Source organism: Paramormyrops kingsleyae, chromosome 8 (assembly GCF_048594095.1).
Source record: "Paramormyrops kingsleyae isolate MSU_618 chromosome 8, PKINGS_0.4, whole genome shotgun sequence".
Lineage (NCBI taxonomy): Eukaryota > Metazoa > Chordata > Actinopteri > Osteoglossiformes > Mormyridae > Paramormyrops > Paramormyrops kingsleyae.
In genome coordinates, this window is record NC_132804.1 from 3,902,969 (window position 1) to 3,916,922 (window position 13,954).

General features: G+C 40.2%; 1 protein-coding gene across 2 annotated transcripts in view; it reads left to right on the forward strand.

Moving 5' to 3' along the window:
* The window catches only part of LOC111834582 (contactin-4-like), a 141,927-nt gene that overhangs the window by 29,281 nt on the left and 98,692 nt on the right, over nt 1-13,954 (forward strand). For both annotated transcript variants that reach the window (XM_023794052.2, XM_023794053.2), the window contains exon 3: nt 7,289-7,421. In XM_023794052.2, the coding sequence (XP_023649820.1) occupies nt 7,289-7,421 (133 nt within the window). The remainder of the gene's footprint in view (nt 1-7,288; nt 7,422-13,954) is intronic.

Genomic DNA, 13,954 nt, shown 5'->3' on the forward strand with positions numbered 1-13,954 from the left:
GCACAGATATGCACAGTAAGGAACATGGCGTAATTAGTTCTTCATTCTCGTCCAAAACTGTTGAAATCCACATAAATATAAAAACTCAGTTAAATATGTAAATAACCCAGTTGGTTTTTAACGATATAGAATTCTGTGTATTAGGGAATTATTGAAACACTTTCATATATGTGGATAAATAAATATGCAAAGTAACTTTGTAAATGTTTAGAACAGAACTGAAAACTCAAGTGCATTTATTTATTTTTTCTACCAATTTTGCCCTGTTTTTATTAAAGCGAGCATTTCTGTGGCAATTCCAAAGTGCTCTTTGTAAATGATGAATATTATTGTATTCACAGTTTCATTAACCTAGATATTATTAGTGGCTGTACTATGTTCACAGAAGACTACTGTATATCTGTAACTACACGGCTGCTACTCCAGTAGGACTCACCTGGTACTCCCCTGGAGATGCAATTACTCTACTCGTGGCTTGATGAAAGGGTGTCACGTCCTCAGATGATAACAAAGTCAGGCCCCCTGCTGATTGGTGACGTCAGAAATTCAGGCCACTTGCAAGAGCCTTTTTTTATTCGTAGAATATGTCATGTGATATGTTTTGTAGTTTTTAAATATTGTTTTTTTCCTAAATGCTTATGCAAATAACCATCTGGAAACAGTGATAATTAATATGTTTTGTCGCTCAAAAAAAAGGAGGGTAATGCTCATTTTATTTTAAGTGTGTGGCAGTATCTGAGTGGTGACACTGACCCTCCTCAATTCCTCCACCAAAGAAACACAGTTTTGCCAAACACACTTTGTTCAGTTAAGATTTTAATCTATTAAAATTAAGAAAAATTTTAATAAATCAGAATAAATGTGCAATTTCATTCCAATAAGCAGAACAATAATTTTAAATTACATAATGCACTCAGACTTTATCCAGTCATGCCCTTACTGGTTACCTGTGCAATTCATCTGGAGAACAAGTGCTTGTATGTTTTTGCTTGTTAACACCACAAAGAAGTGCAATTATACCAGGCATCTAATGAATGCCTGCTTGGCAGTACAGTAAACAGGTCTGGTCTCCCTGCATTGTGCACAACGGTCACAACAGTGCCTGATTTCCCCCGGGTGGAGCGGTACGATTTAATCAGCGTTTGGTGTCTCCAGGTTCGCCCTGTCGTGGAGAGCGAGAGCTTCCCATATCTAAGATGCGGAAGCGAGTGTCTTTCCCATCACAGGGGGAATTAGTCAAGCAGCAGAGACTAGGATGATGTGTCTGCATGGATGAAAACAAAACAACAGCGAGGATGCTATAGCACAGTAGCATCCTGAGATGGACGGCAGGGGAAAGAGGGGTCTTTAAAGACCATCAGGGAAAGAGGGGTCTTTAAAGACCATCAAACAACTAGTCTTCGTGTTCATATTTTTCACTTTACAAAGGGGAAAACAAATACCCTATAACTCTAGATAAACTCGTGAGTATTATTATCATTATGCTGAATCACAAAAACCACCTTAGTAAAAACAATTGAAAATAATGAATAATTATGGATTATTTTTAAAGATGACGCCTCTATTCAATGTGATCCATAAACTCTGTAAAAGTGACTCCATAGCTCTGCTAGGGATGTCTTTTCTAAAAGGACCATTGTCTTGTCACTGAACTCTTTTGAGCCACTGTTGTAAACCCTCCATTTGCTCAATCTGCAGCTCGAGGGAAGAATAAAGATGGAAAAAGCGAGTTCAGCTGGAACGAAAATGAGTATGCAGTAGTGAACGTGAGAATGTGCTTGTCAGCCCAGCTGATGGGTCTGAAACTTAAGCAACGTACTGAAATCATTTTTAGAAACAAGCACCTGCAAAAAGCACTGTTAACTGAATAATGGAAGATACAAAGATCTGGAGGAAACTACCAAGCTGACCCCGTAAGACCAGAAACTATGGTGATTTTTTTTTTAGTTGTGTTTACGAAATGACAGACAAAAGCTCCGTCTGAAATGTTATCAGAGGCTGAAATTAATCGGATTTGGTTATATACCCTGACATGAATGAGATCGGAGGTTTCATAGTCTTTGTCTGTGTTTTTCCTTTATAGGTTTACATCATTGTAGGCTTATGACCATCTCTGCTTAATTCAGAAATCTCTTTATGTCTTCTGTCGTATTTCCTATTGCTGAAGTCAACCAATTTTAGTTTAATACTGTTTCTTGACTTTTAATTTGCCAGAGTCTGACTGACATGTGACAGCTTGTTATAGTGACTCTGGAGAACAACAAAACAAATGCAAGGAAACCAGACAGGAATATGAATTGGACAAGTGGAATAGGAAATGTGTGTGAATGACATGAAGATAAATGTGATGTCTTGTTTTAGACTTTGCAGGTTTTTCTGCCAGTGAACTCTGTACACATGCAAGCTCTCTTGTGTATTCACCTACCCATGCTTTTGCACATCTGTCAGACTTAGTGCGGATGCAGAGATAAATAAACCAATTAAAACAGAATGGGGGGGGGGGGGGTTTAACATTACAGCTAGTGTCAGATCTTAGTTGAGCAAGTGGGATGTTTTGGGTTCGCAGATCGGGGACATACATCCAGCACAATTTACAGTTTATGATTTAGGAAGTTTTACCAAGAACCTAACCACACATAACTACATTATTCTGTGGTGTCGCCTTCCAAAGTAGAAGTAGTAGCCGAAGTAGAAGAACAGTGTATGCATCATAGTAAAAGTAGTAAAAGTGAAAGTGTAATCAGCTCCCTTTCATTTTTGAACCTGCCAGATGCATATAATATCCATCTCGCTCTTTTCGGATTTGATGAGGAATTTATGTGCTCGACCACAGAGCTGCCAGACGGCTAATGCCGCGATGGATGTCTGCTTCACAGACTGCTATTTGCCGTTTAGATACTGCCTCCCTCCTTTGCCCCTGCGGTCTGGTAAATCGCCGGGTATAGCTCGTGTTATAGCTGGGTTGTCCTTGAGAATCTTGTCGCTAAAGCTTACAGGGGCTCGTCTCCTTGTTTTTACAGCTCCTTCCGCCGTGTGTAAATTTAACACCTGCCATGTGATCTCCCAGAAGTGGGGTTTATCGCGGAGAGGCAATAACTGCTGATGCCCCCAATGGCCGGGAAGCATGCTGAAGCACTTGCCACCTGCTGTAAGACGTGTGTCAGCGTTGCTGTCTCACAGTCACAGAGGCCTGCATGGTCTGCTTCTGCATAGGTGGTTACAGGCTAGTGCTCACTTACTGCAGCCTTGGCGTGCACCTTCAACTGCGGTTAATTATTGGTTTTTTTCTTCTTTTTTTGCTGGAAGGACATCAGTTTGCTTCACAGGATGAAAAAGCTCTCAGTGACCCATGTTGCCCCTAGAAAGCCTGAAGGAGAAGGCCTGTTAGACAGCTCACACAGAGTGCAGTTTGCAGCCCTGCCCTGGTAACAAACTCTGAATGCTTGTTTGTGCTGTATTTGAGGGGCCCAAGTAATTAGTCCTGATCAAATAGTTATTCGGACCATGTTGAGTCACACACCACAGACTTCTCTGTTTTTCACGACCCATTTTAAAAAGCATTTTAAAGGGTGGAAAGTGTGAAGGTGAAAGCATAATTAAAGATCTTTTATATTTGTTTTTCCTGCTAAAATGAATTATACAGTATTCAGCATAAAGCATCCAGTTGTTCCAATCTTTTTACCATTCATCAGTATCCTTATCATTAGAATTTTGTTTTGAAAATATAAATTATTTGATTTGAGACAATTGGTAAATGTAATGAATTTCATCAACAGCTCCATCAAAAGAATAAGAAAGTGAATAACAAATGAAAATAAAGTCAGAGAACGGCATCCATACAGTGTACATTCTGGGAGTGTGGCAGTCAGTGGAATCGCAGTGCTCCAATCACATGGATCACAGAGCAGTCAGTGATGTGCGTCTCCCTTAACGTGAGTGTGCATGACACACAGATGTGCAGACGTACGACACTCCGAGGTGCGGGAACATCACATTAGCTGGCATTTCTTTAAAATTCCCATCTTCTAAAGAGAAAGAGTGAAATCGCCTATTAAAGTGTAATCTGCCAAGCAGGCTTCAGTGGGAGTGTTAGCGATTTCTCGCCCATTATCTGCCTCCGCTAATCCAGACCTACTGAGCTTGAAATCTTATTCATCTGGCAGGCTGCTTTATGAGCAGGTGACCCAGCTATAGGTCGGAAACCCATCTCTCTCTCTCTCTCTCTGGTCAGAGAATTTTAACAAAACAAAAAAAAGAAATGTAGAGTAATTTAGTTTAAGCCACACACTGTACATAAAAAGTTGATGATGATGTTTATCATGGTGGTGCCCTATTTCCATACTAATTGCATTAAGCATTACATTAACAGCCCATGACCCTTAATTTTATAAGTGGTTGGAAATTGGATTCATGGATGAATGAATGGAATGAATGAATGATTTTAATGCAGTGTTACACAACACAGTCCTTGGGCACCATCAGACAGTCCACATTTTTGCTTCCTCAGCTCCAGCCAGACAGTCCACTTCCAGGAACTCGAAGGGAGCAAAAATATGGTCTGTTTGGAGGTCCCCAAGGACTGAATTGGGAAACACTGCTTTAGTAGAACCAGAACCGGTCTTCTTGTTGTCCGTGTACAAACAAGATGTACCTCAAGATACATTTGAAGCAGTAGCATAGCAGGTCCCAAGACACGCTTCAGAAACTGCCTACAGGTGATTTATTAAATGATAGTCTGCTTTAAGAGGACTAGTTTTTGGCGTAGCGTTCATGAAGGAACAGTACCAAGCCATCTGACAATCTGCGGGTGTTTACTGCTCTCACTGTCGCCTGTATAACAATCAGGACTTTTTCCCACTAAGACAGTTACACTGATGGATCAAAATATAACATTAAAACAGTTTTAAAACCTGCCATCCGAAAATAATGCGAGAAATTATTCAGACGTTTTTAGCAAGGAAATCAGTCACTATCAGTGTTTCCCTTTTGCAGTAACAAGTCCTCAGAAATTGTTTCCTAAAGAAATGGTCTATGTTTTTTCTTTATTACAAAAAAGATATCATACATGACTTTAAATAATGAATAGCTTTGTGTGCAGTCATAGACGCATATTTTATTTATCAACAGAAAACATAATCTATGGCTGAAAAGAGGTCCTCTTATGTGCCTGATTCATTGATTTATTTTGTATATTTAACTTTTTTTTTTCATTTTTCCTGGTTGAAGTTAACCAAAGCATGATGTAAATAATATTTTTTTCTGTAGTTGTGTTATTTACAGCCCTGTGCTGCATAGAACCCCCCGCTGATAAACAAGCTTTGCTGTTATGTACTGAGAAGTAAGTGGGCTGGATCTCACTTTCATTGGAATCGTGTAGGCCTGCTGTCAGCGATACAGACAGCTAACCATCTATGCTGCAGACCCCCAAGAATTCAGTCATCGTGGGCTTATAACTGTGTCTCTTAAAAATTACCCTAAAACTGCACGTTGGACATTAAACAAATGCAGTATCTGTCACAATATAGAATCACAATCTACAAATACAATATAAAACACTAAAGAGCACCATATTCTTTAGGTCTTGGAATTTCTTTTAGGTTAAATTTAATTTATATGTTTAGTGTTTCCATTTCTGTGTTTCAGGCAGGTTCAGAATGAATAATGAAAATACGATAATGCGCATGACATAAATCATTTGGTCACTTGCTGCCTATGTTTTATGTATTTGCTGTAAGTGCTGTAAAGCTTTGCAGGAGGGTTACAGGTAAATGCTGATTATCACAACACCTTAAATCAGTGTGGTGAATCTACACGGCTTCCAATTATGCAAAAAATAACCGTTTTCCAATATATCTTTTCTGAAATGTTTGAGACCTTAAGTTCATACAGGTACAATTAATTGATGGATTTTTTTTAAAATTAAACTATGATTGTAATAAACCAGATAAAAATTAATTTCTTAAAATGCTTCTGGATTTTTTGCAAAGTCAGCAACATTCACCGCAGCACGTGCTGACAAAGGCCCGCGGTTTGAGGTGTATTGTTTTTTAATGTGTAGGTTTTGTTTGGCAGAACACTAAACGCTGTTTTATTTTTCACATATAAATGTTTTCTAAGTAAAGGCTGGTGGATTTGCATGTAATTAGTGAGGATTGCAGGGCATGGATGGAGGTCAGTGGTTCTTTGTGCTCATTGTTGTGGTGAAAAGCAGCAGCATAAATGGAGCCGCGTTTCATAGAGGACCCTAAAGCACAATATCGTTTGATGGATCCAGTTTGGATTGAGTTTTGGGCTGATTCAGTGACAGAAATTGGCTGGGTAATGTGCTGTATAGACCTTCAATCAAATTTAATCTGGTCTCAGGCTAATAGCGAGACGATTACAAAAACCATCACCTGTCCCTTATCCTTTGGCTTATCGACTCAGTAACAAATAAATTATATTGAAGAAGACTTTTAGGGCTCCTGTGCATCACAGACACAACACAACTAATGTGAAATATCTAGACGTTACTTATTTTGACGTTAGTCTGTTTTTCTTTACGTATTTTTCTGGGTGAATATTTACATATTTCAATGCAAGAGCAACCATATAAATTTGTACGTGGTCTGGTAAGGACCTCAGAGCGCAGACCGAGATCAGTTGCTGTGTCTGTAGGTCAGAGGCAGTGGCAGAAACTGAAGTGAAGACGGTTGGGTGACATGCAGGGTTGACCGTAGCTCGAAGCAAGTCTGGTGTAAGAGCAAAATGGGTACCAAGCTGTACCTACACTTTATCCTGGTGCTTCTAGACTGCGGAGGTTCTGCTAAGTCATGTGGAGAGACTCCCCTGAGCTAAGACAAGGCCATCTGGATGATAGGGGATTAATGGGCGCAAACGCCTCTCCCCCTCCGTCCCATTAAATAAAGGCCGAACTTCAGTGCTGCACTCTTAATTACCTGCTGCTTGGCCAACATTACTTCTAGCACAGAATAGCAAAAAAAAAGCTAAATTAAAGGTAAATCGAATACATCAGGTAAATTGGAAGTTCAATGGGGAATGAAAATGTTGAGCCTTTAAACAATGCTCCGAGATATAGTTCACGTTTCACTAAACTTAGCCGTAAGTACTTGGAACTGGGGCAGGTAGAATTAATTGATATGTTTAGTCTGTTTGTGGTTTGCCCCTCCAATCATCTGCCGGTGTTGCCCTGCCCAGTGCCTGTGTGACTAATTGTCTGCTTTGTAAATGCATTTCTCATGCAGTGTAAGTAAGGGATTGTGTTGCACGTCCCCCTTACCCTTTGCAGACAGCGGTGGCCTGCAGAGCCTCGTCTTCAGCAAGCAGCCTGGCAGCATCGTGTTTCCTGTGGACTCCGTGGAGAAGAACAGGGAGGTGACGTTCAGCTGCGAGGCCAGGGGGAATCCCCCGCCCTTTTACAGGTGAGGCGCCATCTTTTCAGCCCGGAAGCAATGGGTAGGGGCGATTCTAGTGAAGGTGAAGGGCATAAGAGGGGCCGGAATTAATTTAACCTTATTAGCCAGTGATATGCGTGGAATCGGTGAATGACAGGGGATGGGGCACTGCAGGAACCAATCAGGTTCCATTTGGGGCCAGTGCGCCTGTGGCCCGCCCTTATACACAGTGCTGACAGAAAGTCTTGGGACGCTTGCTAAATTCAGTAAACACAGTGCAAATTTATTGGTTATATAACAAAAATCATAATTTCATTTATTCACAGAAATAATATACCACATTAGAAACAACCAGTAGTTTTAAGTAAAACATTCAAGTAGTAATAAATTGAAACCCTAATTATAGTTTTGAAAGAGCTGTTCTAAGTTAAAAAGTTCAATGACACGCAATCTCAGTGGGTGCATTTTAATTAGTTACACTTTTGCAATAACATAAAACACAAAACATCTGTGTTTATTATCCTTTTGGCAGCCAGTGACTACAATTGCAATTAATAGCAAAATGGCAAGAACGAAACTGAATGAGTCAGTCAAAAAAAGTAGGAAATGTGTAAGTCGCTAATGTGATTAGCAACTTTGCTTTTGGCAAACGTATCCGCGTCGCATCATTTTTATGAATTATACAAGTGTTTTTACTGCAAAAGTTAATATTTTAAGTAAAATCTTACTTATAAATGACACTTGAGTCAGTCACTCTTGTTCCTTTTATTCTCCTTACAAAGCTCTAAAAATATATGTAGTTGCTTTCTACACATATTTGAAAAGTAGACTGTTCAAGGTTCCTGGGGGTGTTTTTTAAAATGTTTCTATGACAAAAGCTCACGGAGTTTTTTAAACGACTTGGCGAGATCTCTGTTTGGCCCCGTGGGCGGGGTTGCAGACGCCAAAGCATTTATAGAAAAAAACGTGCAGATATAAAAAGTTGATACGTGCAGATATGTAAGGCATTGCTTGTCTATGGACTTTTGTTGTGCGACCAATAAATTTCAATGTTTTTACAGAATTAAGCAACCGACCCAAGCACTGTATGTCCTTGGCTAGAGGTCCGGTCTTCTCTTCCTTTGTATTTTATTATCATGATTTCAGTTAATTAATTTCAGAATTCAATGCAGTAAAAATTTATTTAATTAAAAAACATAATGTATAATAAGCATCTCAAGCCTCGGCTGATTTCTCAGTAGTCAAGTCAGCAGGTTGCCTGCAGATACAAGCACATATAGAGAATTATGGACATAACTTACAGATGTAGCTTAATCACCCAGCAACCCCGTGCTGCTGGATAAGCAGCTGCAAGATGGATGGATGGAAATAGCTGAATCACTACCAATTAACAAAATGAGGATGCAGAGATTTAAAGTTTCTGGTCATGGTCAGCGCTCCAGCGTGCAAGAAGCATACAATAAGTAGAATAATTGTTGTGACATTTCATGGGCAGAAAGACTATGAATTAAACGAAGCATCAATCCCTTAGTATCTGCAGTTCAAATCTTAGACTATAAGTTTCTCCCTGCAGTAGATGCCTGATCTTCCTTATTCCTCTGGAAGGTAATCAAGGAAAATTGCTGGTACATGCAAAATGTGGACCACAGAAGATGAAATTGCTATCCATGCTTGTTCATGCCAGAATGGCTCGTTACTCTGTCAATAGCTTGGAATGATGCATCTCCGACAGAAACAAGGTTCTGATCAATCGTGGTCACTGGCAGAAATTGCTAAAAGTCATATTTATAAGGATTGTTGCATTTAATACTTGGGATGTGAGCTAGCATAACAGATGACCTAATCAGCTATCAGAGCTGGCAGTGTCCCTAAGATGCCAGGAACCCCTCATGCCATAGATGAGGAGTAAATCACGTTCATGTAGATCACTAACCCGGCATTGCTGGTCCCCACGTTATGCGTCTCGTTGACCTGAAATTCCTCCAAGTGACACTCGAGTGCGTTACATGAAACCCCCTTCAGTGTGGGCTCATGCGTGCTCCTCCTCATTGTGGCACTCTTGCTATAGTATCCATAAGCCCATTTATCATGTCGGCATTTTAAAATAAATTATGCAGTATATAGGAGGCCAACATTCCGTCAGCGCTGGTTAGGTGAGAGACAGCTGGTGTTATTACTGTATTATCAGCTACGTGAACCTCGTAAAAATTTGCATTTTTTATTATGCCGGAGCGGTTAATCTCTGCATTGAGGAGCAGTAAATATAAAATGTCCAGTAAAATGTAACTCCATCAAACTGCTTACATGTCACAGAATCCCCAGCTTGGTTCTTTTCTATCACTGTTATTTTTTTTGTCATGTTATTCCACGATGCAATTCCGAATGCAGGATCACATGCGAGAGTTGCCTGCGTCCGGGATGCACGGCTGAATATCAAACTGCCGCTGCTCTGGGTGCATTCAGCCGAAGATGCTTGTGCCTGATTGGGCGTAGGGTTGGGATGAAGTGCTCTGCATTTATTTATATGTGTCACACACAGGTTAAGTTACTTGAGAGATGCAGTAATGATGTGTTAAAGGCCTCTGTTTCAGGTGTGTTTGTCAACAGTAAATACCAAAGCAGGGGCACCAACCCTTTTGAAACTGAGAGCTACTTCATGGGTACTGAGCCACACGAAGGGCTACCAGTTTGAAACGCCCTCCTAAACTTATTTAAACTTCATGTATAATAAACATGTTTTAAATGCTTTTTTTTTTTTCAAATCTATATAAATGCAAATGTGATTAAAGAAGAATAGCAACAGGATAAAATTAAATTTTGGTGAGTTTTAGAACAGGTCCGCAGGCAACTCATGTGGTTCTTGGGGGCATCCTGGTGCCCGCGGGCACCATGTTGGTGACCCCTGTACTATCAGCGAAAATGAGGACTTGGGATTTTTACGCTTGTTTCTCAAGCAGGTCATCAGTAGTCGGTGTTATGGTAGCTAATATGGAGCGGTAATATGTGCCAAAGCTGTCTGTCTCTTACATTTTAAGTAATCCTCCGCATCTACCCATCTTCCACCCTCTCACCCAGGATGGGGTGCTGGGTTTGGGAAGCTGGAGGCCGTCACAGGACTCTGGGTGTCTCAGTTCAGCGCTGGCCCCTTCAGGGACTGGCTCACTCTGCTTTATCAATCGCAGTCACGGGGCACACACTCACACTCAGGGTAGTTTATAGATGCCAGTTTACCTAAAATCAACAGAGGGAACCCCACGTGACACGAAGAGAACATGCAAACTCCACATACACAGAATGAGGTGGGATTCGAACCCCCAGCCCTGTACGCTGGATGCTTTGGTGTTCATCCCTTCACAGCCTTGCCAGCATTGTGTTTCTTAATAAGTTTCCCAAATACCAAGACACAACAGTGTGTAACAAGTATGTTAGTCCAGAACAAGTGGATTACAGAAGTATTTACAGGAGACTCTCTACAAGGACACCTTATCGTTCCATTAAATGCTTCCTACACCATTTTGATTCCACTTTCACTCCTTATTCTTGATGGAATGGAAGACTGACTATATGGGCACTAACCTTTCATTATTCTCAACCCAGACGCAGTAAAGATCTAGGACTGCATAATTAACCCTCTGAAACAACCCACAATGTATGCATGGTCTTCTGTCATGTATCAGGGCCAACTGGACTTGTTGAGACTGTTGCAGCACTGATGCATTCAAGCTCTGTTAATTCCTGTGTTCATTTCTTTGCAAATTTCCTCTAAAAGGCCCTTAAAGATAAGCTGATTTACATTTTTCATCTCCCAGTTCCGCTTGGCAGTAGATTTTCACGTAGCCATAGTTAGCAAAAGAACATCACTATACAGGCAAACACCAAATATGTGAATTCTGTGGTTCCAAAAAACTGCTGGAAATTTAAAATCTTTTTCATCTTTCTGCTGATGATTGCTGTTATTTTTTTCTCGGTGCACATTTCAATTCTTAGCCTAATTCTTCATGTTAAGAGTCTTCAGGCCTCTCAGTGGCATGTGAATTGTTGTGATGAGATATATTATAAGGACCATGACATTGCAGCATATAATGACTGCAGAAAGTTAATGACTTCTCACTGAAGTGTTAGAAAAAAAAATCAATGTAGCACAGAGGAAAACATTAATAAAGACCCATCCATTAACTGTCCTCCATGTTAGTATATATTCTGTGTTCAAAGCCTTTCAATAAGCCATTTCTTGACACTATGTTAGGGTGATGCTATTAGAACAGCCCAGGATTATCTGCGTAAATTCACAACAGTAATTAAAAAGTTATGGAGCAGCTTGATTTTGGTATTAAGCATTTTATATAGGCGCTTTTTACAACGATGCCTTTGATTTGAAAAGAATGTACCCCAGAACTGACCTTTCTGACGCCAGACATTGAGGGCCCCTCACAGCGACCTTCAGCTCAATCCCGTAAACTTTGACATGCATTTTTTTTTTGACTGAATTGGGCAAACTTTATGTCCTAAAAATCCACTCCTGTGTTATAATTAGCTGACTGGATAAGGAAGCATTTTCTTATCAGTTTCCATGAGGCTCTGGAGGATTCTCTCCTAAGGCGTGCACCCTACAGCACTTCAGCCCTCTAGGGTATCATTTCATTTTGACCTCACACCTCCAGCATTGTGACACTGGCCCCTCCCCTGAGTCCCTGAGTCTGGAATTCGCATGTTCTTGCTGCGTCTGTCCTGTGGGGATGCCAGTTTCCCTCAACAACCAAGTATTAGAGAAAGTTCTGCTGATCCCTCGAAACAGTATCATGGCACTTTTCTACTGCCACCAAGAACCGTGCTGTACCTGAGCCATACCATTATAAATTATGCAAGCCTTATCCAAGCCTTATCCAAGCCGTACCCATGCCGACATGGCCTTGTCTACTAGCAGGGCTGAAAGCATGACTAACCCAAGCTGGTTACATCACCACCATCTGATTGGTTGAAATGCATGGATGATATGATGGCAAAAGGAGCATATTCTAAATATTATTTATTATTAGTTGAACGGCACATTGCGATGTACTGGGGCATTCCTGATAACTTAGAACTCCAACTTCCTGTGTAAAATATACTATAGAACAGCTAAATGGAATGTATATGTAATGTAATAAAAATGTACGCAAGTGAATGCTGATTCCGCTAGCATTTCATGGTAACATAAGGCAATTCTCACAGATGTGCTAGAAAATTAAGAAATTAGCACATAGTAAATCACGATGTACACTGTGTGGAAGGTATAGATGCATCTCTTTGAATTTGTATCACTGTTACTCTCCAAACTCAGCAACACCTTTACTGAGCCCACCATTCTGCAGTGGAAAACCGACGTGAGTTGGGTCCGTGCTGTAACTAGTCTCTCTTCGCTGTACAGCTTGCGTATGGCTCAGTTCCTGTATGCCAGTGGAAAAACACATTTCAAGGATTAAGCGTAGCACCTATTACTATCAATGTTGCATGTTATTCACATGGACTCTTACTAGGACTGTTACTGTTTATGTCACGTTATACACACAGCATCACATCGTGAGGACCATGATAAATAGCTGGGTGGAGATTAGGCTTGGTTGGTATCTCATTTCATAACGTCATACCTACCAGACATTATACTGCAGTATATGGTATTTTCAAAAGTGACACAATTAATGCAACAACTCAAAAAGTATTTGCCAGGTCTTTAATTACTCTATTTACTCAATTTGATCTTTGATGGATCTTATTACCACTTCAAAAAAAACATTACAAAGATTGTGGGGAATGATGGATTTTAAGAGACGGACGTCAAGGCGTGCACAAATATACTCAGTGACTAAAAAAGTTAAGCATCCAGAAGAAATGGTCCGATTTGGATGTGATTTGGTACATGTGCAGGCGAGCGATGGGTATGTAAATGATTTCACCAAACACAGAGGATGCGTCGTAGACGCATTAGACAGCATTACCAGCACTTGACGGGGTTCCTGTTAGTAGTAAGTCTATTTTTGCTCAGAGCAAAAAACACAATTTAACACGAGCACATTTGTAAATTAAGAGTAATGCTATAAAAACTAACAGGAATCTCTTCTGATCTCCAAAAAGTTACTGATTTGTTATTGGATAGCTAGATAAACACGGCTTCAGCTCCCAGACCTCTGCTCAGGGGCACCTCAGCCATTCCACGTCTTTGTTACATTTCACCACCAGCTGCCTCAATTAATTAATTGATTAATCAATCAATCAATTCATTGATTATTTGATTAATTGGTTTAGAAAAGTCAATGATTAGCATTTTGATTAGCCATTAATGGATTAAGTGGGCTCGTTGTTGAGTTAAAATTAAGTGGGATGGTTTGTGCAAATACTGGGGTGATTTCAGGAGAAGTGTCTAATATTTCAGCTAACACGCTTTGACAGACGTTTCATTATTTTTGTATTAAGACTTTTGTACAGTACTGTGTGTATATATATATATATACTGTATGTGTGTGTGTGTGTGTGTGTGTGTGTGTGTGTGTGTGTGTGTGTAAACAAAAAAGAAACAGTGTTTC